The following is a 25,189-nucleotide window of genomic DNA, read 5'->3' as shown; positions in this document are numbered from 1 at the left end:
ATAACTTTCACAAACTTTAACTGGCCAATGAGAATCACACATTAATAACATGCAAAGCATACATGGGAAACAGACAATCACTACAGCGGTGGTGACCTACAATTCAGGACAGGTGGGGCAGCGGAATTATGAAGAGAAATTATAGATATAATGTATTGGTACTCATCAGCCATTGGACATAAACATTACACAGTTGGAAGTTGGAAAATTGCAAATTCATCAATGAGTGGTTTGGAAGGAATCAGTGGCTAACTGCAAGCATTGCAAAGCAATCACTAGCCTGCTATTCAATAGAGTGGGTGTGTGGTCCAAGTCTGGGTTTAAGGGTCTCTTTTCCAAGCTTAAAAGGATAAACATTCAACATTGGTAATGCTTTCAATAATGCATTAATACTGCTGCATTCAAAACAACTGGAAACTCCGAACTGGGAAATCTCTGACTTCAGTGAGTTCAAGACAATTGGGAACTCTGAAAAAAACTAGCTCCAACTGGGAAAATACATTTTGTACTGTCATCCAACTCGGAACTCCAAGTAGGGAACTCGGGCCTCTTTCTAGAGCTCTGACCTGAAGATCACTGACGTCATGATTCGACCTTGTTTTTTTTCCAAGTTCCCAGCTGTCTTGACAGTACCATCTATCCAGAGAATGGCAGACTTTTATGACAAAATTTGATGACAAAATTTGCCCACGAAGGACCGCCGCGACACCTTTCTGTTCAAGTGAGCACAGCACAACAAGGTGAGTCCAAAAATGTCTTGTATGCAGCTGCATAAATTATGTGATATGCCAGGGAGATATGTATACCATAGCTAAGAAAGCAATAGTAAGTGTATGTTGTGTAGTAAGCTGTTAATAGCCCATGTGCCTCAACCTAATAATTTGGTCCCTTTTCCCCCTCATAACTTAGCCTACTGTTCTGACTTGGTGGTGCACATTTAGCTTATAGCCTGTTTTAGAGAAATGTCATCATCGAATATTGTAAAAGCTTTTATTGCCTGCTTTATATGCCCCCTTAGCTTTTATTGTCTGCTTATATGCCCCCTTTATTTATCGAACGGTTCTGACTTGGTGTACAGGGAGAATACTGTAAGAACGGACCATGTTATGAATTCTGCCACTGTACATTTCAAAAGTGCTAAACAAATATTTATATTCACTACGTATGTCCTAGCTCGCTCGTTAAGGTCTTAATCGAACTTACGGATTGCCTCTTATCAAATAACATTTTATTTGTCACATGCGCCAAATACAACAGGTAGACCTTACCCTGAAATGCTTACTTACAAGCCCTTAACCAACATTACAGTTCAAGAAATTGAGTTAAGAAAATATTTACTAAAGTAAAAAATAAAATAAAATTACACCAAATAAAATAACAATAACAAGGCTATATACATGTGTTGAGTCAATGTGTGAGGGTACAGGTTAGTCGAGGTAATTTGTACTTGTACAGTAGGTAGAGTTAAAGTGACTATGCATAGATAATAAACAGAGAGTTGCAGCAGTGTAAAATCAAAGTGGGGGAAGGGGTAGAAGCTGTTAAGGAGCTTTTTGGACCTAGACTTGGCGCTTGCCGTGCGGTAGCAGAGAGAACAGTCCATGACTGTCTATGACTTGGGTGACTGGAGTCTTTGACAATTTTTGGGGCCTTCCTCTAGCACCGCCTAGAATATTGTTGTTCGCAATGTTACTGTACACTTATTTAAGTGATAATGCCCTCGAAGCTGGTGTTTGGAGGATGTATTGGCATGAGTGTTGTTAGGTCTTAGACAAAGTCGGACCTACCGAGATTCAAATAATGATTTAAATATTTTCATAATTGTTTTTATTTTGATGAATTTATTTATACTATTTCATCCTTCCAAGAGATATAGTCCCGACACAAATCTAGGGTTGCAACCCAAACCAGCTGGTCATTCATTCTATCGGTTCAGTTGCCAGAGATGCGACCCAGTCTTTTTGTTCTGTATCTATGGATGCGACCCAGTCGTTCAGTCTTTTTGTTCTGTATCTATGTTCACGACCCAGTCGTTTGTTCTAAATGTTCCATTGCCATACTGTCTGGCAACGTTCTTATCCCTTGCTTGGTAGCTAGCCAACTACGGCTAACTTACAGTCACGTCAAACAGTGCAGACAGAATAACAGCAGTAGCTGCCTTTGCATTTGTTTTAAGCTGTTTTCTAGTGACATTTATGTGAATACATCCATACCAATGAGCTAATGAGGAACGATTTCGCTTGGCATAGAAAATGTGCTCTCTTGTCAGGACACTGTTGCTCAGAGGACAACACAGCGAACACAATCACTTTTCACTGCACGTCGTTACGTTTGACCTTTTTTCAACTGACATTTCTCTGTATATATCCATAAAAATGATACCATGATTTTGGACTGGCTGAGAAACGCTGTCTGTCTCGTCCTGACTCCTGACACGTTCATTACTGCTGGACAGCTGAAGATCTCATTTGAATATTGAAACAATGTCGCAAACGTCGGAAAGACAGACAGCAAGGCTTACACAAATCTCCGCTGTTGAAAACTAAATATTAGTCTAAAAGAAGTGTGAGATAACGTCTAGATGCTTTTTATGGTGGAGAATTAATACATTACCTGGCTGGGCTTGATAAGACCGTGGATTTCAGTCAGATGGAACACAGTAAATAGGCATTTTAACGTCATGCAAACCAATTGCGCACATTTAGCTCTATCATTAGAATTCTACAGCATGTAACTGTATGCTTTTCATAAGCAGTAATAGTATGTTGGAGCCAGGGTCAAAATTAAACTGTGGTTCTGGTGTTATACTATGTATTTCATGTTATAGAGAAGCTTCTCAGAAACACAGAACACTTTATTTCATGAGGATATGATTGACTATTGCTGAGATCTTATTTTCAAGTGATCAAGTCGCGGACTGGTCAATCTTAATCCCTAGTCAACTGTCTGGATTCTTCATTTCAACATGTTTTGTCCAAAGATAGGGTGCTGGCCCAATTGTGCACCGCCCCATAGGTCTCCCGGTTGCGGCCGGCTGCGACAGAGCCTGGACTCGAACCAGAATCTCTAGTGGCACAGCTAGCACTACCATGCAGTGCCTTAGACCACTGCGCCACTCGGGAGAAATGTGTTTCATATTTTTGTTGAGTGTATATTTGAACCTCTTCTTATATGCACATAGGAAAGATCAATGTTATTCATTTCTACACAACACAATAGTCGTAGTCACCAACTCAGATCTGGCCACTCTGGTACCAATGTTAGATCATTGATCCTGCCACCTTTCTTTAAAAGTACCTTTTCTTTCTGCCACCTTTTCTTTTCATTTGCATTGTATTTGCAAAGTATGTCTTTCAGGTGTTTTGCTAGCTTCATGCTTAATAAAAAGTATTTTATAGATCTTGTTCTATTTCTTTTATGATATGCATCCGTATTATACCACTAGAATATAACCAGCATTTGGCGTTTGGAGTCAAAACATATCTTTGTAAAACTACCAATATTTTCCCCAATTTACTACCTCTATATTCTAATTGAGGAAAAATAAATCCCCCAAACCATATGCACAGCACATTATTACAGGACCAGAAGAATTCAAATAGTATTCTACAGGCACAAACGCCATATACAGTTATCAAGATTTGAACAAAGTAGGGATTTGGTTTGCTGACGCCATGAGACAATGTAACTGATGATGATAGGGGTGCTCATCTCTGCATGGGAGTGTCATTCAAACTTCTTGAGGTGGTTGTAGAGGGACTGGACGTAGGTGAAAATACACATAGGGTCTGGTCTGCTACCCATCACCATCATATCCTCCACCTCTATGAGACGCACACAGTCGGCTTGCTCCCTGAGAGAGAGAGAGGAGAGAAAAAAAGCCATGAACCAATAATTTAAAATAACGTTTCCAATAGATCTATATTATGATACCGTAATCCACAGAGCAGTACCAGGATCACACGCACACACACACACACACACACACACACACACACACACACACACACACACACACACACACACACACACACACACACACACACACACACACACACACACACACACACACACACACACACACACACACACACACTTACTCTGCTGTGGTGAAGGCCACTTCAAAGTTGTGTTTGCGATTGGCAGGGTTCAGTGTGTTGTAGTCAAACACCAGGGGGAAAAAGGAGTGGACCAGGGCAGCGAATGCCATCCCATCACACCAGCTGGACGAGAAGTTGTGGATGTCTATGTTCTGGTGGAGGAGAGAATGGTAGGAGCCAAATGCAGTGTTACTTCCATGGAAAAACAGTTAAAAACGTGCGTATTCCAAGACATTGACTAACTAAGGGCCAAATTTGATGGCAAATCCTCTATTAACATAAATGTATGATTAATACACATGGTCCAGTTACAAACGAAAGTGAATGGTGTCAGAATATGGAGCATCCTATGGTGTCTAAAGTCCTGGCAAGGACTGGGATGGACTAATCGCTGGAAACCAGAACCAAACGTCACGTTTGCTAACTAACATTTATATCACATTGTGAACAGTCCGTCACCAGGGACTCACTTGGTAGCCAATGGTTTTGGAGCGGCACCATTCCAGGAGCATTGCCTTGATGTTGCTAGCGCTGTTGAAACTCTGAGAGTGCTGCAGTTTGGGCTTGGGTCCTGCAGCCTTGGACCTGCAGAGTGGAACATAGAGGTGTTCAGTTGTTTGTGGCTGTGTAGCTCAGTTGGTGAGAACATAGTACCAGCAACATCAAGGTCATGGGTTCATATATGCACCTGTTGTGCTGTAAGTCGCTTAGTTTGCGTTGTTTGCTAAGGGGCATATACACAGGACCCAACAGTCTGACATATCACACAATAACTATGTTACTATCCAGCTAGTGACAGATTTTCATGCAAATATTCTAAAATCTGCATATAGAATTTTCCTGCGAATATTCTGAAGAAAATATGCACATTTTCCCATCTGTGGTGTGTTTCCACGAAACAGTTTTGTTGTGGATGACGTAGTGCAAACAAAATGTACTTTTTCCCTTTAGTTTTCATTTACCAAATAAAAATCTAAATTTCAATGCGTTTCCATCACATTTTCTTACTCTACAGATAGTTATGTAAAAAAAAAACTTTTGCGTTAAATAGCGAATGAGCCCACTCTAGTCTTGGCGCGTGTGCTCTAGCCAACAGCTCACAGATTCAGTGCGGGTAGGCTAGTCTACATGATGAGATTTATGGATAAGAGCAAGAATATCAAGCTCATCACTGTGCACTTTCACCACCCTGTGAAGTTCATAACTAAATTTAATCTGTAGCCTAATAAACTGCATAATTTCCCAAGTCATAGTGAGAGGACCACACACCAAGTCATAGTGGGAGGACCACACACCAAGTCATAGTGGGAGGACCACACACCAAGTCATAGTGGGAGGACCACACACCAAGTCATAGTGGGAGGACCACACACCAAGTCATAGTGGGAGGACCACACACCAAGTCATAGTGGGAGGACCACACACCAAGTCATAGTGGGAGGACCACACACCAAGTCATAGTGGGAGGACCACACACCAAGTCATACTGGGAGGACCACACACCAAGTCATAGTGGGAGGACCACACACCAAGTCATAGTGGGAGGACCACACACCAAGTCATAGTGGGAGGACCACACACCAAGTCATAGTGGGAGGACCACACACCAAGTCATAATAATAATAATAATAATAATAATATATGCCATTTAGCAGACGCTTTTATCCAAAGCGACTTACAGTCATGTGTGTATACATTCTACGTATGGGTGGTCCCGGGGATCGAACCCACTACCCTGGCGTTACAAGCGCCATGCTCTACCAACTGAGCTACAGAAGGACCATAGTGGGAGGACCACACACCAAGTCATAGTGGGAGGACTACACACCAAGTCATAGTGGGAGGACCACACACCAAGTCATAGTGGGAGGACCACACACCAAGTCATAGTGGGAGGACCACACACCAAGTCATAGTGGGAGGACCACACACCAAGTCATAGTGGGAGGACCACACACCATGTCATAGTGGGAGGACCACACACCAAGTCATAGTGGGAGGACCACACACCAAGTCATAGTGGGAGGACCACACACCATATCATAGTGGGAGGACCACACACCATATCATAGTGGGAGGACCACACACCAAGTCATAGTGGGAGGACCACACACCAAGTCATAGTGGGAGGACCACACACCAAGTCATAGTGGGAGGACCACACACCAAGTCATAGTGAGAGGACCACACACCAAGTCATAGTGAGAGGACCACACACCAAGTCATAGTGGGAGGACCACACACCAAGTCATAGTGGGAGGACCACACACCAAGTCATAGTGAGAGGACCACACACCAAGTCATAGTGGGAGGACCACACACCAAGTCATAGTGAGAGGACCACACACCATATCATAGTGGGAGGACCACACACCAAGTCATAGTGAGAGGACCACACACCAAGTCATAGTGGGAGGACCACACACCAAGTCATAGTGGGAGGACCACACACCAAGTCATAGTGGGAGGACCACACACCAAGTCATAGTGGGAGGACCACACACCAAGTCATAGTGAGAGGACCACACACCAAGTCATAGTGGGAGGACCACACACCATATCATAGTGGAAGGACCACACACCAAGTTATAGTGGGAGAACCACACACCATATCATAGTGGGAGGACCACACACCATATCATAGTGGGAGGACCACACACGAAGTCATAGTGGGAGGACCACACACCAAGTCATAGTGGGAGGACCACACACCATATCATAGTGGGAGGACCACACACCATATCATAGTGGGAGGACCACACACCAAGTTATAGTGGGAGGACCACACATCATATCATCACGTGATACAAGTTTACTTTAATAAAGGAGTTCCCACCTCCGTTTCTCACATAATTAATTTTGCCGACACAAAATGATCCCAACATGTCGAACAAACAAATTCTGTTGGCATTCATAAAATTGTACCGAAACTTCCTGTTTCCATCACAGCTGTCGTGATTTCTTTTTTATATATGGTATGACTTTACCCACATAAAACCTGTGGCTGCAAACATGGTTAATGACAGTGATAATATACATGTAGTAAAGGGTTGAGGAACATATAACTTGGCTTTAACAATTATCCAATAGGAAGTAATAGTTAGCTAAGGTGGGCAAGAGAGACAATGGGTGAAGCCAGGGTGACTGACTGTGCCTACCATACCTGCCACACTCGTAGGCCAAACTTTCAAACAGAGACCGTTTGCCCTGCATCCCGAGGTTGCGAGGCAGCGTTTGTGACCTCTGCAGCTTCCGCTCCCCACCACCCCCAAACTTGTCCAGACCACCAAGCCCGTCCAGAATGCCAAACTTGTTCGGACCGCCAAAACTTTCCAGACCGCCAAACTTGTCCAGGCTCCTATAGATTATGTAACAATTTACATAATTGCGCTTTTATAGTATGTAATAGTATGTTTCTAGTATGTTAAAGACTGACCTGTCTGTGCCAGGGGGAGGCACTTTTCTGGGTGGTAGGAGTTTTTCTGAGAGCGAGAAACAGACAGACAGACAGAGGGGTGGGGGAGAGAGAGAGAGAGGACAATGCTAACCTGACAACGAAGAAAAGACTAGGAGAGGCAAAGGCAAAAAGCACAACACACAATGAAGACCAGAAGACTACTATGCTATGCCTAGAGACCAGTTCCTACTTTTACCTGTGGTTGCTGTGAAGCTCATGCTACGGGTAAGACTCGGGCTCGCTGCCTTAACTGCATGTACTACTGTAACAGAAGGAAGGGAAAGAAACTGACATAGAACTGGAGGTCAGACAAAGAAATGGGAAAGAACAATGTCAGAGACGGGAAAGATGAAAGATACTGTAGCAGTGAGAGAGGAGTCCTTGTGTCCCTGTGGTACTCACCACGTTCACTACGTTTGAAAGGAAATTCTCCTGATGCTTTGGGTTTGGTCTCCTCAAATACTGATTGTCTAGGTGTTTTGGTGGCAGGAGATGGAGGGACTGCAGGAGACTGAGATTGGGCAGCAGAAGACTGACTTGGGGCTAAAGAAGACCTGGTTGGGGCTGCAGGAGACTGAGTTGGGGCGTCAGGGGCCCAAGATGGGGTGGCAGGGGACTGAGTTGGGGCTGGTGCAGTTGGTACCTCGGGGCTAGTTTTGCTCATGGCACTGACAGAGGCATAGGGCGGGGCCAGAGACACAGGGGTGGGGTGCTCTTGCTGAGCTGCATGACTGCTGACTGGTGACCTCACTTCCTGATGTTGTCCAGGCAAAGTCTCTGCTTTGGTGAGAATAGACAGAAGAGGAGAAAATGTTAGCTGGTAGGTTTTTAGCTAGAATGCAAAATTTGGTTTGGACTAGAGGGTGACATCAGGTCAGATGGACCGTGTCAACCAGACCTGGGTTCAAACAGTATTCCTTTTCTTTCAAATGCTTTATCTGTGCTATTTGAAATTGGACAGGTGTCAATGAGTGTGGCTGACAGACATACAATATATAAAATGTTACACAATCTCGGGCAAAATGATGACCTTTAAGCAAAATGATTATGTATCTGATCCTTGTAATAGGCCTGGAGGGGTAAATGTATGTATTTGCACAGGGTCTCTCTCTTTAATGCTGGTGCTGAAACAACCAAGACAAGTCCACAAAGTCAGCCATGGATATGTTCCTTCATTTAACTTTAGATTCTTCAGAGCACATCTTAAAATTATATTAAATTTAGAATGAACTACAAAATTACCCAGAAGGGCTGCATACAAGTTAAGGAAACAAAAATGTAATTTGGGTGAACTATCCCTTAAAGAATAGAGAGCTGAGTCCGGTCCATGTTCTACTCACCGGGACTAAACAGAACATCAAGTGCTGTTTTGGGAGTGGTGAAGTCTGCTATTGGATAGGCAGGACACTTTTGGGCCAAAGCAGGAGATTGTGCTGGTGGCTTGGGGCTAGTGGGGGAGTCCGTTTTGGTCATGGCAGTGCAGGGAAGATGAGGATTGCCGAATGACGAGCCCTCTGATATGTTAGGAGTGTACGTACAGTAAGAGGAAAGGTGAGAGTCAAAGAAGGAAGAAAATTGTGTAAAAAGATGACTTGCAAAATTGTCCACAGCCTGCTTACAAGGTAAGGAAACAAGTATGTTACATGCATTTTACTCACCAGATTTATACAAATAATCCGATTTTGCTTTGGGTGAGGTGACATCTACTAATGAATGACCAGCAGACTTCCGTTCTTTGTCATGTCCATTCTCCAACACAGCAGCAACATTTTTCTCTTCCATTTGGTCAAGAACCTTATGTCCCTAAATACGAGAAACAGAACACACTAAGGTGCCCATTATTACACTAGAGGCAATCTAAAATAGCATACCATAAAACAAACCTGTACAATAAATTGAAGTTGAATCAGAAACAATAATCAAATCGAGCTTTATTTACACAGCACATTTCCGACATGGTATGCAACGCAATGGGCTTCACAGGGGAATAAAAACAACGAAGAAAATATATATATTTATTACACAACAAACATAAGAGGATAAAAAAAACTAAAGAATAAAAATTGATTGACTAAAAAGCACCCTAACGAAAAGCTAAGCTAAAAAGGAGTTTTTCAAAGATTTATTTTAAACATGTCCACAGATTAGGCCCCTCAGGTTCTCTGGCAGGCTGTTCCAGAGGCTGGGGCTATAGTAACTAAAGGTTGCCTCTCCATGCCTCGTGGTCCTGGGCTTTGGGATAGTTAAAAGGCCAGTGCCAGAGGACCTGAAGGACTAACTTGGTACATAACCTAAAAGCATGTCTGACATGCATTGGGGTGTAACAATCATGGATCGATTTGAAAACCAAAAGAAGAATCTTAAAATGAATTAGAAAACTCACAGGCAGCCAGTGCAGAGACCTTAAAACCGATATAATGTGTAATCTCTGTCTGGTTTTGGTCAGTACCCGTGCTGCAGTATTCTATATGTATTGCATTTGACCAATGGATTTCTCAGGTAGACCAGACAAGAGAGCATTACCGTAGTCAAGACAGCTTGTAATAGAAGCATGGATGAGTCTCTCTGTATCAGCCTGAGAGAGAAACGGACACATCTTGGCAATGTTCCTCAGGTGGTGAAAAGTGATTTTGGCAACATTCGTAATGTGGGATTCGAAATTGAGTCCCAAATCTAAAATAACACCTACGTTTCTTTACCTGGTGTTTTATGTTTCATTGCCAGTGAATTAAAATCAAACATTGTGGAACACCACATGTGATCTGTATTTTCTTTGAGTTATGTTCACCAAGGTTGAAAAACTCTTGAAAGGTTAAATAGGTCCTGAACCAATTTAGAACTGGACCAGAGAGGTCAACCCACCACTCCAGTCTGTCCAGAAGGACAATAGTGTCAAATCCAGCACTTAAATCCAAGAGTACAAGGACAGAGAGCTGTTATAAATGATGCGGACACGGCTCATGGCCCTGTACCATTTCACTGACACCAGCCCAAAATGGGCCATGCCACAAAGAAATGGGCCAGAATTGCCGGGGCCGGTTTATGGTCCCAGTCCACCCCTGAGTTACATCCATCCAGAAAGAAGAATCTGATGGTCCCAGGAATCCTCCATCTAAAACCATTCCAATCTTTATCGGAGTTTTCCTTGATATGTGTTTAGGATCAGTGCAGGCGTCTGTCTTATTACTTGTTCACTCTTAGAAGAGATCCTGATAAAGGTTCTCAGCTCAGCTGACTGCCTCAGTGTCTGTATCTAAGTACAGGTCTGTGCTTGCCTTAGTGACTCTGGTTCTCTCTTGCTCGCTCTGTCTAGCTGTATCTGAAGTTTGAGATCTTCTGCACTCTACTCATCCTCTATCTCTCTCTACCCTCCTCCGTGAGGAAAGTGGATGATCTCGATCACAACCACTGGATGGATATGTGACAAAATGCTCTCTTTCAAACTTGTTTGAATTTCATAACAGCAGAGCAACAACAACCATAATGTCTTTATGACATGGTCGTTATTACGGCTGCAGTACCAAACCCATATGCAGGGACCATTGGTGTTAGCCATAGATCCACCATAGTAAGACTGTGTGTGTGTGTTCAAGTGCAGCACTACCCTCGTGGCAGACGGCCTTTGGCCGGTCTCTGAGCTTCGTGCAGCCAGCCCAAACACCCCACCCCGGAGGGAACCAGCAACTTATCAAAGGCCAAACCAACTGGGATCTGCTACAGGCTCAAAATGTCACCAGGAGCATAGCCTTAGAATCTAGCATAGTCTTAGAATCTAGAATCTAGCATAGCCTTAGAATCTAGCATAGCCTTGGAATCTAGCATAGCCTTGGAATCTAGCATAGCCTTGGAATCTAGCATAGCCTTAAACAGACAGATTAGCTAATTGAAAACGGGGTCCAACTTGTGGAAACAAACGAAAGAGCAGCTTTAGGTCTTTTAGGTGTCCCAAAGAAAAAAAAACAGCCATTTTGACTCCCCTTGACAATAACAAAATTTGGTCTGGAAATTGTATTATTCTTACTGGTCTTTGGGTCTCCATTAAATCCCCATTGTGACTCTGGTCTTTAGTGGCACTGGGGCTCAAAGCGTGGGTCTACCTGACAGGTGTGGAGAGACCAGGCTTAAATCCTGAAGCTATTTTGGATTTGTAATCAATCCCCCACTCCTCTTAGATCCTAGCATAGCCCCAAACGGGGCCTTTTGAGATCAGGAGTTAGTATTGGGAAAGTCAAACAGTTCCAATGCTATCACTCAGTGCCAGAGCTCCGTACTTCAGAGCCTGCTGGACTGGCAGTCTCTCCTGCTATCGCCCCATGGCTGCGTCAGCCAGCGATAGAGCCACGGTGAGAGCCCAGTCAAGTCATCAACTCATAGCACTGACGGAAACATGGATCACCACAGACAACACTGCTACTCCTACTGCTCTCTCTTCGTCCGCCCACGTGTTCTCGCACACCCCTAGAGCTTCTGGTCAGCGGGGTGGTGGCACCGGGATCCTCATCTCTCCCAAGTGGTCATTCTCTCTTTCTCCCCTTACCCATCTGTCTATCGCCTCCTTTGAATTCCATGCTGTCACAGTTACCAGCCCTTTCAAGCTTAACATCCTTATCATTTATCGCCCTCCAGGTTCCCTCGGAGAGTTCATCAATGAGCTTGATGCCTTGATAAGCTCCTTTCCTGAGGACGGCTCACCTCTCACAGTGCTAAATGGCATATATTATTATTATTATTATTATTCTGGGCGACTTTAACCTCCCCACGTCTACCTTTGACTCATTCCTCTCTGCCTCCTTCTTTCCACTCCTCTCCTCTTTTGACCTCACCCTCTCACCTTCCCCCCCTACTCACAAGGCAGGCAATACGCTCGACCTCATCTTTACTAGATGCTGTTCTTCCACTAACCTCATTGCAACTCCCCTCCAAGTCTCCGACCACTACCTTGTATCCTTTTCCCTCTCGCTCTCATCCAACACCTCCCACACTGCCCCTACTCGGATGGTATCACACCGTCCCAACCTTCGCTCTCTCTCCCCCGCTACTCTCTCCTCTTCCATCCTATCATCTCTTCCCTCTGCTCAAACCTTCTCCAACCTATCTCCTGATTCTGCCTCCTCAACCCTCCTCTCCTCCCTCTCTGCATCCTTTGACTCTCTATGTCCCCTATCCTCCAGGCCGGCTGGGTCCTCCCCTCCCGCTCCGTGGCTCGACGACTCATTGCGAGCTCACAGAACAGGGCTCCGGGCAGCCGAGCGGAAATGGAGGAAAACTCGCCTCCCTGCGGACCTGGCATCCTTTCACTCCCTCCTCTCTACATTTTCCTCCTCTGTCTCTGCTGCTAAAGCCACTTTCTACCACTCTAAAATCCAAGCATCTGCCTCTAACCCTAGGAAGCTCTTTGCCACCTTCTCCTCCCTCCTGAATCCTCCTCCCCCCCCTCCTCCCTCTCTGCAGATGACTTCGTCAACCATTTAGAAAATAAGGTCGACGACATCCGATCCTCATTTGCTAAGTCAAACGGCACCGCTGGTTCTGCTCACACTGCCCTACCCTGTGCTCTGACCTCTTTCTCCCCTCTCTCTCCAGATGAAATCTCGCGTCTTGTGACGGCCGGCCGCCCAACAACCTGCCCGCTTGACCCTATCCCCTCCTCTCTTCTCCAGACCATTTCCGGAGACCTTCTCCCTTACCTCACCTCGCTCATCAACTCATCCCTGACCGCTGGCTACGTCCCTTCCGTCTTCAAGAGAGCGTGAGTTGCACCCCTTCTGAAAAAACCTACACTCGATCCCTCCGATGTCAACAACTACAGACCAGTATCCCTTCTTTCTTTTCTCTCCAAAACTTTTGAACGTGCCGTGCTTGGCCAGCTCTCCCGCTATCTCTCTCTGAATGACCTTCTTGATCCAAATCAGTCAGGTTTCAAGACTAGTCATTCAACTGAGACTGCTCTTCTCTGTATCACGGAGGCGCTCCGCACTGCTAAAGCTAACTCTCTCTCCTCTGCTCTCATCCTTCTAGACCTATCGGCTGCCTTCGATACTGTGAACCATCAGATCCTCCCTCTCCACCCTCTCCGAGTTGGGCATCTCCGGCGCGGCCCACGCTTGGATTGCGTCCTACCTGACAGGTCGCTCCTACCAGGTGGCGTGGCGAGAATCTGTCTCCTCACCACGCGCTCTCACCACTGGTGTCCCCCAGGGCTCTGTTCTAGGCCCTCTCCTATTCTCGCTATACACCAAGTCACTTGGCTCTGTCATAACCTCACATGGTCTCTCCTATCATTGCTATGCAGACGACACACAATTAATCTTCTCCTTTCCCCCTTCTGATGACCAGGTGGCGAATCGCATCTCTGCATGTCTGGCAGACATATCAGTGTGGATGACGGATCAACACCTCAAGCTGAACCTTGGCAAGACGGAGCTGCTCTTCCTCCCGGGGAAGGACTGCCCGTTCCATGATCTCGCCATCACGGATGACAACTCCATTGTGTCCTCCTCCCAGAGCGCTAAGAACCTTGGCGTGATCCTGGACAACACCCTGTCGTTCTCAACTAACATCAAGGCGGTGGCCCGTTCCTGTAGGTTCATGCTCTACAACATCCGCAGAGTACGACCCTGCCTCACACAGGAAGCGGCGCAGGTCCTAATCCAGGCACTTGTCATCTCCCGTCTGGATTACTGCAACTCGCTGTTGGCTGGGCTCCCTGCCTGTGCCATTAAACCCCTACAACTCATCCAGAACGCCGCAGCCCATCTGGTGTTCAACCTTCCCAAGTTCTCTCACGTCACCCCGCTCCTCCGCTCTCTCCACTGGCTTCCAGTTGAAGCTCGCATCCGCTACAAGACCATGGTGCTTGCCTACGGAGCTGTGAGGGGAACGGCACCTCAGTACCTCCAGGCTCTGATCAGGCCCTACACCCAAACAAGGGCACTGCGTTCATCCACCTCTGGCCTGCTCGCCTCCCTACCACTGAGGAAGTACAGTTCCTGCTCAGCCCAGTCAAAACTGTTCGCTGCTCTGGCCCCCCAATGGTGGAACAAACTCCCTCACGATGCCAGGACAGCGGAGTCAATCACCACCATCCGGAGACACCTGAAACCCCACCTCTTTAAGGAATACCTAGGATAGGATAAGTAATCCTTCTCACCCCTCCCCCTTTAAGATTTAGATGCACTATTGTAAAGTGACTGTTCTACTGGATGTCATAAGGTGAATGCACCAATTTGTAAGTCGCTCTGGATAAGAGCGTCTGCTAAATGACTTAAATGTAAATGTAAATGATAGCAGGGGGACAGCAGAGGCTAGGGATTAGCAGTAGCAATGATCTGTGTGTGCAACTCGCATACAGTATATCACAAAAGTGAGTACACCCCTCACATGTTTTGTAAATATTTGAGTATATCTTTTCATGTGACAACACTGAAGAAATGACACTTTGCTACAATGTAAAGTAGTGAGTGTACAGCTTGTATAACAGTGTAAATTTGCTGTCCCCTCAAAATAACTCAACACACAGCCATTAATGTCTAAACCGCTGGCAACAAAAGTGAATACACCCCTAAGTGAAAATGTCCAAATTGGGCACAATTAGCCATTTTCCCTCCCCGGTGTCATGTGACTCGTTAGTGTTACATGGTGTGTTAAATTTGGTGTCATCGCTCTCACACGCCCTCATACTGACTGGTCACTGGAAGTTCAACATGGCACCTCATGGCAAAGAACTCTGAGGATCTGAAAAAAATCATTGTTGCTCTACATAAAGATGGCCTGGGCTATAAGAAAATTGCCAAGACCCTGAAACTGAGCTTTAGCACGGTGGCCAAGACCATACAGCGGTTTAATTGGACAAGTTCTACTCAGAACAGGCCTCGCCATGGTCGACCAAAGAAGTTGAGTGCACATGCTCAGTGTCATATCCAGAGGTTGCAAACAGTTTGCTGAAGACAAGCAGACTAAGGACATGGATTACTGGAACCATGTCCTGTGGTCTGATGAGACCAAGATGAACTTATTTGGTTCAGATGGTGTCAAGCGTGTGTGGCGGAAACCAGGTGAGGAGTACAAAGACAAGCGTGTCTTGCCTACAGTCAAGCATGGTGGTGGGAGTGTCATGGTCTGGGGCTGCATGAGTGCTGCTGGCACTGGGGAGCTACAGTTCATTGAGGGAACCATGAATGTACTGTGACATACTGAAGCAGAGCATGATCCCCTCCCTTTGGAGACTGGGCCACAGGGCAGTATTCCAACATGATAACAACCCCAAACACACCTCCAAGAAGAACACTGCCTTGCTAAAGAAGCTGAGGATAAAAGGTGATGGACTGGCCAAGCATGTTTCTAGACCTAAACCCTATTGAGCATCTGTGGGGCATCCTCAAACGGAAGGAGAAGTGCAAGGTCTCTAACATCCACCAGCTCCGTGATGTCGTCATGGAGGAGTGGAAGAGGACTCCAGTGGCAACCTGTGAAACTCTGGTGAACTCCATGCCCAAGAGGGTTAAGGCAGTGCTGGAAAATGATAGTGGCCACACAAAAATATTGACACTTTGGACATTTTCACTTAGGTGTGTACTCACTTTTGTTGCCAGCGGTTTAGACATTAATGGCTGTGTGTTGAGATATTTTGAGGGGACAACAAATTTACACTGTTATACAAGCTGTACATTCACTACTTTACATTGTAGCAAAGTGTAATTTCTTCAGTGTTGTCACATCAAAAGATATACTGAAATATTTACACAAATGTGAGGGGTGTACTCACTTTTGTGATATACTGTACCTACTGTATAACTGTCGCTCTCGGTCTGTCTCCCCGTCTGCTTCTTAACCTCTTTATCCCATACCCTCTCTCCGAATCTCTTTAACTCTCTCCCTCTCTCAGAAACACGCGACACACAAACATAGTCAAACACAGTCATACACCCACATTCTGACATGTTATTTAGAGTCACAAGGAAATACAGGGTTAGGGTTTCAAGATGCGCACACACACACGTAGGAGCGCATTTCTATCAGACTGGCTCATTGAGTAGTCAGGTATGATAAGGGAACAGCCAGGTGATAACAGTGCTGTGGAATGTTGGCAGGGTGTGTGTTTTCAGAGGGGAACAGCTGGCAATCTGGCTCAGGGGGATATTGACAGGGAGTCGGAATTCTACTTTCCGTCTTGTCAGGACGCTCAATTCAGGACTGGGATTGGTTGGATGAAGCACTCCCTCGTGATGAAGTGAAGAGATATGGAGACCCAGAATAGCTCCTTTAGGGCCTTCACATGGTACTTGCTGTGTGTTAGTGTGTGTACCCCTTGTAAGCCTAAATCTTTATTTGATTGTAGATCCAAATAACAAATTCAAGTGTGTCTGCTCAGTGAGTGATAACGATAGGGGTGGGAGTCAAATAAGACAACAATACATGTCAGATTATTACCTACCATTTTCCTATCATAACCCTACCAACCATTAATCCTATAATCGTTCTAATAACCAACCCTTCTCATACCCCAAGAGAAGTTGATATGAAATACAAACGATCCAGACCTGACCAGCTACAACCTAAAAGAACCTCTTATCTTCATACTACCAGATACAGTTCATTTGGAAAAAATTCAGACCGCTTGACATTTTCCACATTTTGTTACATTACAGCCTTATTCTAAAATTACATTGATTAAACAAATGTGTTTCTCTTCATTAATATACACACAATACTCCACAAAGAAAAAACTGGTTTTAGAACAACAACAAAAATACAAACTGACATTTACGTATGTATTCAGACCCTTTACCCAGACCCTTTACCCAGACCCTTTACTCAGTACTTTGTTGAAGCCCCTGTGGCAGCGATTACAGCCGCAAGTCTTCTTGGGTATGAAGCTACAAGCTTGGTATACCTGTATTTGGGGAGTTTCTCCCATTCTGCTCTTCAGATCCTCTCAAGCTCTGTCAGGTTGGATGGGGAGCGTCGCTGCGCAGCTATTTTCAGGTCTCTCCAGAGATGTTCGATCGGGTTCATGTCCTGGCTCTGGCTGGGCTACGCAAAGTTACTCTTGCGTTGACTTGGCTGTGTGCTTAGGGTCGTTGTCCATTTGGAAGGTGAACCTTCGCCCCCAGTCTAAGGTCCAGGTTTTCATCAAGAATCTCTTTGCACTTTGCTCCATTCATCTTTCCCTCGATCCTGACTAGTCTCCCAGTCCCTGCCGCTGAAAAACATCCCCACAACATGATGCTACCACCACCATGTTTCACCGTAGGGATGGTGCCAGGTTTCCTCCAGACGTGACACTTAGAATTCAGGCAAAATAGTTCAATCTTGGTTTCATCGGACCAGAGAATCTTGTTTCTCATAGCCTGAGAGTCCTTTAGGTACCTTTTGGCAAACTCGAAGCTGGCTGTCATGTGCCTTTTACAGAGGAGTTGCTTCCGTCTGGCCACTCTACTATAAATGCCTAATTGGTGGAGTATTGCAAAGATGGTTGTCCTTCTGGAAGGTTCTCCCATCTCCACAGAGGAACTCTGGAGCTCTGCCAGCGTCGACCATTGGGTTTTTGCTCATCTACCTAACTGTTATGGGATTTTTATGAATAATGACTAAATTATGTATACATCTAACTTAGAACTATAACTAAACAGAATACTACTATGTTACTGTATGGATGTATGAATCTTATTATAAACACAATACTGAATATAATGTGTGTAGTTTTAGTCAAGAATTAGAACAAGGACTTTCTTTTCCTTGTTAGAAACGAATGGAGGTATCGTCAGACCGGCTGGAATGCTGTGTTCCTTACAGGACATCCTGTCTCTACCCAGGGAGGGGAGAGACCTTGGGCTTGTAGTAGATTGTTTAACAGGTGGCAGACAATGTGGGAAGGCTTGTGAACTACATTGCCATTGTATCTGAGAGGAGGAGAGACATTTATGACAAAATGTGAGGTATGTAAACTCGCGCTCTCGAGAATAAATGCTATTGGCTAATTTTGGTAGACTGGTCTCTGTCCATTTTATGCAAATAAGGATCTTACAAATTCTTAGAAACAGACAGAGTGAATTCAATTTAATTGGTTAATGAACCCATATAGGAATTGTTAAATTCCTTTAACACTAACCAAGGCCCCTTTCCCCCGATTGCTCAGTTTGGCCGAGCGACCAGCTCTAGGAAGAGTCTTGGTGGTTCCTGTCACGAGTCCGACCGAGGGTGGTTTCCCTTCCCGGTCGGGTGGCGCTCGTCGTCACCGGCCTATTAGCTGCCACTGATTGTCTTTCCTCCCCCTCCTTGTATGTTTATTGTTAGCACCTGTTTGTGAATGATTAGTTGGGCTTCATTAGACAGCAGACCTGCCAGTTTTTTGTGCGGGATTAATTATTGTTTATTGATTATTGATTAGTTTATTAATTATGGTCCTTCTGTAGCTCAGTTGGTAGAGCATGGCGCTTGTAACGCCAGGGTAGTGGGTTCGATCCCCGGGACCACCCATACGTAGAATGTATGCACACATGACTAAGTCGCTTTGGATAAAAGCGTCTGCTAAATGGCATATATTATTATATTATTATTTATTATATTATTGTGACCTTCGGTTCTATAGTGGAGGAACGTGTTTGTTCCTGGTCGTATATTTCTGTTGTACATTTTTCGTCCCCCGTGTTTGGGGCCGTTATTATTGTGAGCACCCTGTGGTGCGTTTGTGCATTAAAAAGCACAGCATTGCACTCTCTGTTTCCTGCGTCTGACTCCACACCCACGACACCCGGAGCATTACAGTTCCAAACTTCTGCCATTTAAGTATGATGGAGGCCACTGGTCTTGGGGACCTCCAATTTTGCAGAAATGCTTTGGTACCCTTCCCAAGATGTGTGCCTCGACATAAACCTGTCTCGGAGCTCTACGGACAATTCCTTCGGCCTCATGGCTTGGTTTTTCTCTGACATGCACTGTCAACTGTAAGACCTTATATAGACAGGTGTGTGCCTTTCCAAATCATGTCCAATCAATTGAAATTACCACAGGTGGACTCCAATCAAGTTGCAGAAACATCTTTAGGATGATCAATGACAACAGGATGCACCTGAGCTCAATTTTGAATCTCATAGCAAAGGGTTATATAAATAAGGTATCTGTTTTTATTTTTAATACATTTGCAAAAATGTCTAACAACCTGTTTTTGCTTTGTCATTATGAGGTATTGTGTGTAGATTGATGAGGAAAACAATGTATTTAATCAATTTTACAATATGGCTGTAACGTAACAAAATGTGGAAAAAGTAAAGCTGTCTGAATACTTTCCGAATGCACTGTACATGCATGTGGTGTAAAGTACTTAAATAAACCCCCCCCCCCCCCAAAACTACTTAAGTAGTACTTTAAAGTATCTGTACTTTACTATTTTCCTGATGAAAATAATGTACTTTTTACTCCATACATTTTTCCTGATACCCAAAAGTACTTGTTACATTTTGACAGGAAAATCTCAATTTTCCTGGTCATCCCTACTGCCTCTGATCTGGCAGACTCACTAAACACAAATGCTTAATTTGTAAATTATGTGTTGAAGTGTGCCCCTGGCAGATAAATAAAATAAAATAAAATTGAGCCATCTGGTTTGCTTAATATAAGAAATTTGAAATGGTTTCTACTTTTACTTTTGATACTTAAGTCAATTTTAGCAATTCTATTTACTTAGTATATTTAAAACCAAATATTTTGACTTTTACTCTAGTAGTATTTTACTGGGTAACTTTCACTTTTACTTGAGTCATTTTCTATTAAGGTATCTTCACTTTTACTCAAGTATGACATTTGAGTACTTTTTACACCACTGTGTACATGCTGACATTTCAGCAAACCTTGTAATGGCAATCTCAGACCTAATTTTCTCATCTATTTATCTATCCCCCTCTCACATTCTTAGCATTGACCTTCACCTCCATCCAACCGTGACAAAAACTACACAGCTGACTGTGGTGAGGTCACCTGTGTACAACTTTGTTAACCCATAACAAGGCTGACGTAAACACTCATCAACCTCACTATACGAGCATTATGGGAAATATATGGAGAGCGATGAGGGGGCTGGAAAAGGTGGAGTTGGGTTGCTACTATGTCCGTCTCTTCTTCCAGCCTTTCTCTCTGCCCCCCCCCCCCTCTCTCTGTTTCTATACATCCAGAGTTGCAACATGACGTAGGTTATGGGAAGTTATTTTAGCTGGGAATTTGTGGTGCTACTAAAATGTATACTGAAACAGACACACTCAAACCACCCCCAATCCAAACGTCCAGGACCAGGGCCATCAATCAGGCCTGCCCTGCCAAAAACACATGTGGGGGGACAGGAGGAGCGGAGAGAGGGGAATGGATGAGGGTAAAAACACACAGACAGAAATACATCTTTGGATTCAATGAGAGATTAGAAGTAGAGAGATCCTCTGGATGTCACGCTCAAGGCCCCACTGGAAAAACCACCAGCAGAGATGCTACATTGAATGTGCAGAGTTTGAGTGTCTGCAAAAATGTGTGTTATTTAAATAGTTATTTTCTGTGTATTTGAGTATTTTCAAATAATGTGGCCCGAATCAACTACTTCTATCGGAAGGATTTGAAAGTATTTTCATATAATTTCCTATAATTAGCCTACTATTTTAAATTATTTTTAAATACTTATTTCCAAATACATTATTACCGATTTCTAGGATTGTATTTTAATCAGTGTATTTGATTATACTTTCAAAGTGTATCTCCAAATATATTCAACTACTTGTCCCAGAAAATGTGTCTAAATGCTAACTTACCCTAAATTATATTTGAACTCAGGTCTGGTGTGTGTGTGTGTGTGTGGATATTCGTGTGTGTGTGTGTGTGTGTGGATATTCGTGTGTGTGTGTGTGTGTGTGTGGATATTCGTGTGTGTATACATAGACTGTTTGCATTAGTTGAATTAGTTGTTTTTTGGAGTGTCTTCAAATGCAAAAAGTGACATGTTTATATTATATGATTCAGGTCGAGAGGGTGGGTAGCTTGCCCTTGTCCCATTACTGCCTAATGTAGTTACACGCAATTAGGGGTTCACAGTGAAGCTGCAGAAATGCTGTAAAACCTATTGTTATTCTTAGATCATTTTTCCCTTGACATGGTCAAATAACTCCAAGCATAGATCGGTTAACTCTTTTTTGTAAACTAAAGGCACGGATTGGCCTATAGGTGGCGTGCTATAAGCATTCTCACTTAAGCCGTCAAATCGGCCTCTCCGTTTGATTAAGAGAGTTGAATATGTGTCTGTACTATAGGTGTCGTTCCTCATGCTAAACGAATGGTGATTCCCTGCATTATACCACACAATTTTCAGTCACCTTTAATGGCCATTGTGCTAGACCTAGTTTTTAAATATTTTTGGCAAGTGTGCAAAAAAAACAACCTCCTACTTGTTTGAAGGACAAGTGACTAAAGAAATGCCCACCAAACCCTGTAGCTGATTCCACCATTGGCAACAACTGGCTACTAGAACTGAACTGATTGACATGGGGCAACGACATGTGGTATGTAAACCTTTTGTACATGTACATGAGTGAATGACCAGGGGTAACACTTTCCCCGGCTGAGAGACAACAGATTTACAATTTAGCACTGTCTCAACCTCTATTTCACACACACACACACACGCACGAGCGAGCGAGCGGCTTTCAGTTCTCCCAGATGACATTCCCTTGCATTCTACCAAATTATACTAAAATGGGACAATATCTTCTCCAACAAGGTCATACTCACATTAGACATGCTGGTATCCCCCATTGGCTCCCTGATGGAGAGAGAGGCTGATGTAGAACTAGAGGCATCAGAACCAAGACCAGAAGAACCAGACTCCGACAGTCCAGAGGGGACCGTGGTGGAGGGGCTCCCCTGGCTTATGTTCACCGTCCCCTGGGACGAAGTCATGGGGATCCATCCCCTACTGGCCCTCTCCTCGAGGGCGCTTCTGTCCACCACTCTTCCCGTCAGACCCTCCATCAGGCAGGCCAGCACCTCCAGCTGGCTTCGGAGCTGCAGGTTCTCCTGCGTCAGCCGCTGAAGAGCCTCGGCCAGGGGTCGCTGTGCCTGGCACGCCTCGTCCACCCGCTGCTCTACACCCCGCTTGAAGGCGCTCACATCCACATGCACCTCGCGCACCGCCGCCGCCAGTGTGGCTTCGAAGTGGCCCAGTGCCTCGCACACCGTCTTGTCACACACTTTGTCCCCGGCAGCCAACACAGGTATAGAAGTGTCCATGTCCCCACTAGCAACAGTAACCCCCAGATTACAGGAAATTAAGCGGTGGATAGGTTCAATGGACGGTGGCGCCAGCTCTACTGTTCTTTCCTCCTCTTCTCCTTCTCCTCCCACGGTTTCTCCTGCCTGGACTGCTGAAAGGAGGTGATGAAGGGAGGGATAGATGGGTCTCCCTCTTTCTCTGCTGTTTAGTCCACAGAGAGGTCTTAGAAGGGGGAGTTTTAGGTGTTCTATAACCGTTTCCCAGCACAGTTAGAAGGGTTTTAAAGGAATGTGCATTAAGATGGCTGCTTAGGAATCTAAGCCATTTAAGCCCAATTAAACTCCATAGAGGACAAGGGCTGTTAATTATAGGCTCCGTGGCTCTGTTCAAAAAGAGAGGAAATGCAAAATGATACCCTGCAAAATCAAGTTATCATTTGAGGAGGTAGACAACAAACCTTTCGGAGGGTACCGCTGAGTGAGAGGTCCAGTAGTGGAGCAGTCCAGTCCACACATGTGTATGTTTATATGAGTGTGTGTGTTTATGTGTTTGTGTGGAGTGCATCCACACACCTCTAATGTAATGTCATGAGACTTGCTCTACTATGTGTAAGTGTGTTCTGTATGCTGTGCAGCTCTGCTTTAAACCAACAGCCTTGTGAGCAGGTTCATTTTTGTATCATGGGAATAAGGGGGAGGAGGGAGTAAGAGGGGAGGATACAGACTTCATGCAGCACCCTGCCCTTATTCGCACTCTGCTTGAAAAAGTGTATGTGTCTTGTGTGTGTGTGTCTGTAGGAAGGAGAGGGAAGTTTACATTGCCTTAATGTGCCCAATGTAAAATAAGGGAATGGCAAGCCTGAACAAGTGATTTCACATGACTGTGCCCTCAGAAAGCATTTACATACCATTGACTTTTTCCTCATAATAGTGTTTAACATGAATTTTGAATGACTACCTCATCTCTGTACCCCACACATATAATTATCTGTAAGATCCCTCAGCCGAGCAGTGAATTTCAAATATAGATTCAACCACAAAGACCAGGGAGGTTTTCCAATGCTTTGCAAAGAAGGGCACCTATTGGTATATGGGCAAAAAAAATCAGACACTGAATATTCCATTGAGCATGGTGAAGTTATTATTTTTATGGTGTATCAATAGACCCAGTGACTACAAAGATACAGGCGTCCTTCCTAAATCAGTTGCCGGAGAGGAAGGAAACTGCTCAGGGATTTCACCATGAGGCCAATGGTGACTTTAAATGTTACATAGTTTTATGGCTGTGTTAGGAGAGAACTGAGATTGGATCAATAACATTGTAGCTACTCCACAATTATAACCTAAATGACTGTGTTAAAAGAAGGAAGTGTGTACAGAATTAGCCAAAACATATGTCCTGCTGGCAATAAGGCACTAAAGTCAAACTGCAAACAATTTGGCTAAGAAATGAACTTTTTGTCTTGAATACAAGGACTAGGGAGTTTTTGGGGATTCAAAAAATCGTAATACAGGAGGACAATAACCTAAAACACAAGGCCAAATATACACTGAAGTTGCTTACAAAAACGACAATGAACTTTCCTGAGTGGCCTAGTTAAAGTTTTTCATTAAATCTGCCTGAAAATCTATGGCAAGACTTGAAAATGGCTGTCTAGCAATGATCAACATTCAACTTGACAGAGCTTGAAGAATTAAAAAAAGTATAATGTGCAAATATTGTACAATCCAGCTGCCAAAGTTATTCTAAAATGTATTGACTCAGGGTTGTAAATACTTATGTAAATGAGATATTTGTGTATTTCATTTTCAATAAATGTGCAGAAATTTTAACAACAAAAAATGACTGTCATTATGGGGTATTGCGTGTAGATGGGTGAGAGAAAAATATCAATTTCATCCAGGCAGGGATATGAAAACTTTCTGAAGGCACGGAATAGCTAGCCTCTCATGATTCTTACTCTTATCTGATGGGGCACATAGACATAAGTCAGAAGGAGAGTGCAATCTCACCACTGGGAATGAACAGGCCCCAGATATCACTGATCTCTGTAGGTTCAGCTTCACTGTGAAAGCAGAATGGGATGTTATGGAGACAAAGTTTTTTTTATAGCTATATCTAATGTTTCATATAGCCCCGATGTCTACCCACCAGGCCATGCCAAGTTCTCATATGATACAAACAAACGTGTATAGACATATCCCGCGGGTGCTTTCGGAGAATCACACAGTCAGGTAGATACACACTGGAGACACCAAAACACAGCTTCCTTTGATGTGCTGACAACCCGCTATAAAACATGTCTATCAATGACGGATTGATGTTGGTGTCTGTTCTGTCTCAGCCATTACACAACGGTTGCCATGAGAACTCAAGGTTAAACTCCTT

The 25,189-nt window shown here is 44.3% G+C and overlaps 1 protein-coding gene across 3 annotated transcripts; it reads right to left on the bottom strand.

Annotated features, from left to right (window-relative positions):
• Nucleotides 1–1,378: 1,378 nt before the first annotated feature.
• Nucleotides 1,379–23,430, bottom strand: LOC124000340 (smoothelin-like protein 2). Of its 3 annotated transcripts, none has more exons than XM_046306624.1 (11): nucleotides 23,259–23,430; nucleotides 22,321–22,952; nucleotides 9,216–9,360; nucleotides 8,898–9,071; nucleotides 7,960–8,337; nucleotides 7,754–7,819; nucleotides 7,537–7,582; nucleotides 7,264–7,458; nucleotides 4,571–4,685; nucleotides 4,101–4,252; nucleotides 1,379–3,853 (listed from the first exon to the last, which is right to left on the bottom strand). In XM_046306624.1, the coding sequence occupies exons 1-11, from the start codon at nucleotides 23,314–23,316 to the stop codon at nucleotides 3,727–3,729; spliced, it is 2,088 nt and encodes a 695-aa protein (XP_046162580.1). In that variant the 5' UTR covers nucleotides 23,317–23,430; the 3' UTR covers nucleotides 1,379–3,726. The 3 variants fall into 3 exon arrangements, with proteins under 3 accessions (XP_046162580.1, XP_046162581.1, XP_046162582.1); XM_046306625.1 differs by having other exon boundaries at nucleotides 7,960–8,334; XM_046306626.1 differs by having other exon boundaries at nucleotides 22,321–23,183; nucleotides 23,259–23,399.
• Between the last annotated feature and the right edge of the window lie 1,759 nt (nucleotides 23,431–25,189).

Source organism: Oncorhynchus gorbuscha, linkage group LG16, assembly GCF_021184085.1.
Source record: "Oncorhynchus gorbuscha isolate QuinsamMale2020 ecotype Even-year linkage group LG16, OgorEven_v1.0, whole genome shotgun sequence".
Lineage (NCBI taxonomy): Eukaryota > Metazoa > Chordata > Actinopteri > Salmoniformes > Salmonidae > Oncorhynchus > Oncorhynchus gorbuscha.
The sequence above is the reverse complement of the archived record's forward strand: the minus strand, read 5'-3'. Positions and strand labels throughout refer to the sequence as shown.

What these genes read in the sequence shown, in the direction of transcription:
- LOC124000340 (XM_046306624.1), bottom strand. Translation starts at nt 23,316, where the DNA reads ATGTGTGGACTGGACTGCTCCACTACTGGACCTCTCACTCAGCGGTAC. An exon ending in TCAGCGGTACCCTCCGAAAG is followed by an intron (nt 22,953 to 23,258) that starts GTTTGTTGTCTA and finishes ACCTCCTTTCAG; the next exon opens with CAGTCCAGGCAGGAGAAACC. An exon ending in GTGGCCTTCACCACAGCAGA is followed by an intron (nt 3,854 to 4,100) that starts GTAAGTGTGTGT and finishes TCTCTCTCTCAG; the next exon opens with GGAGCAAGCCGACTGTGTGC.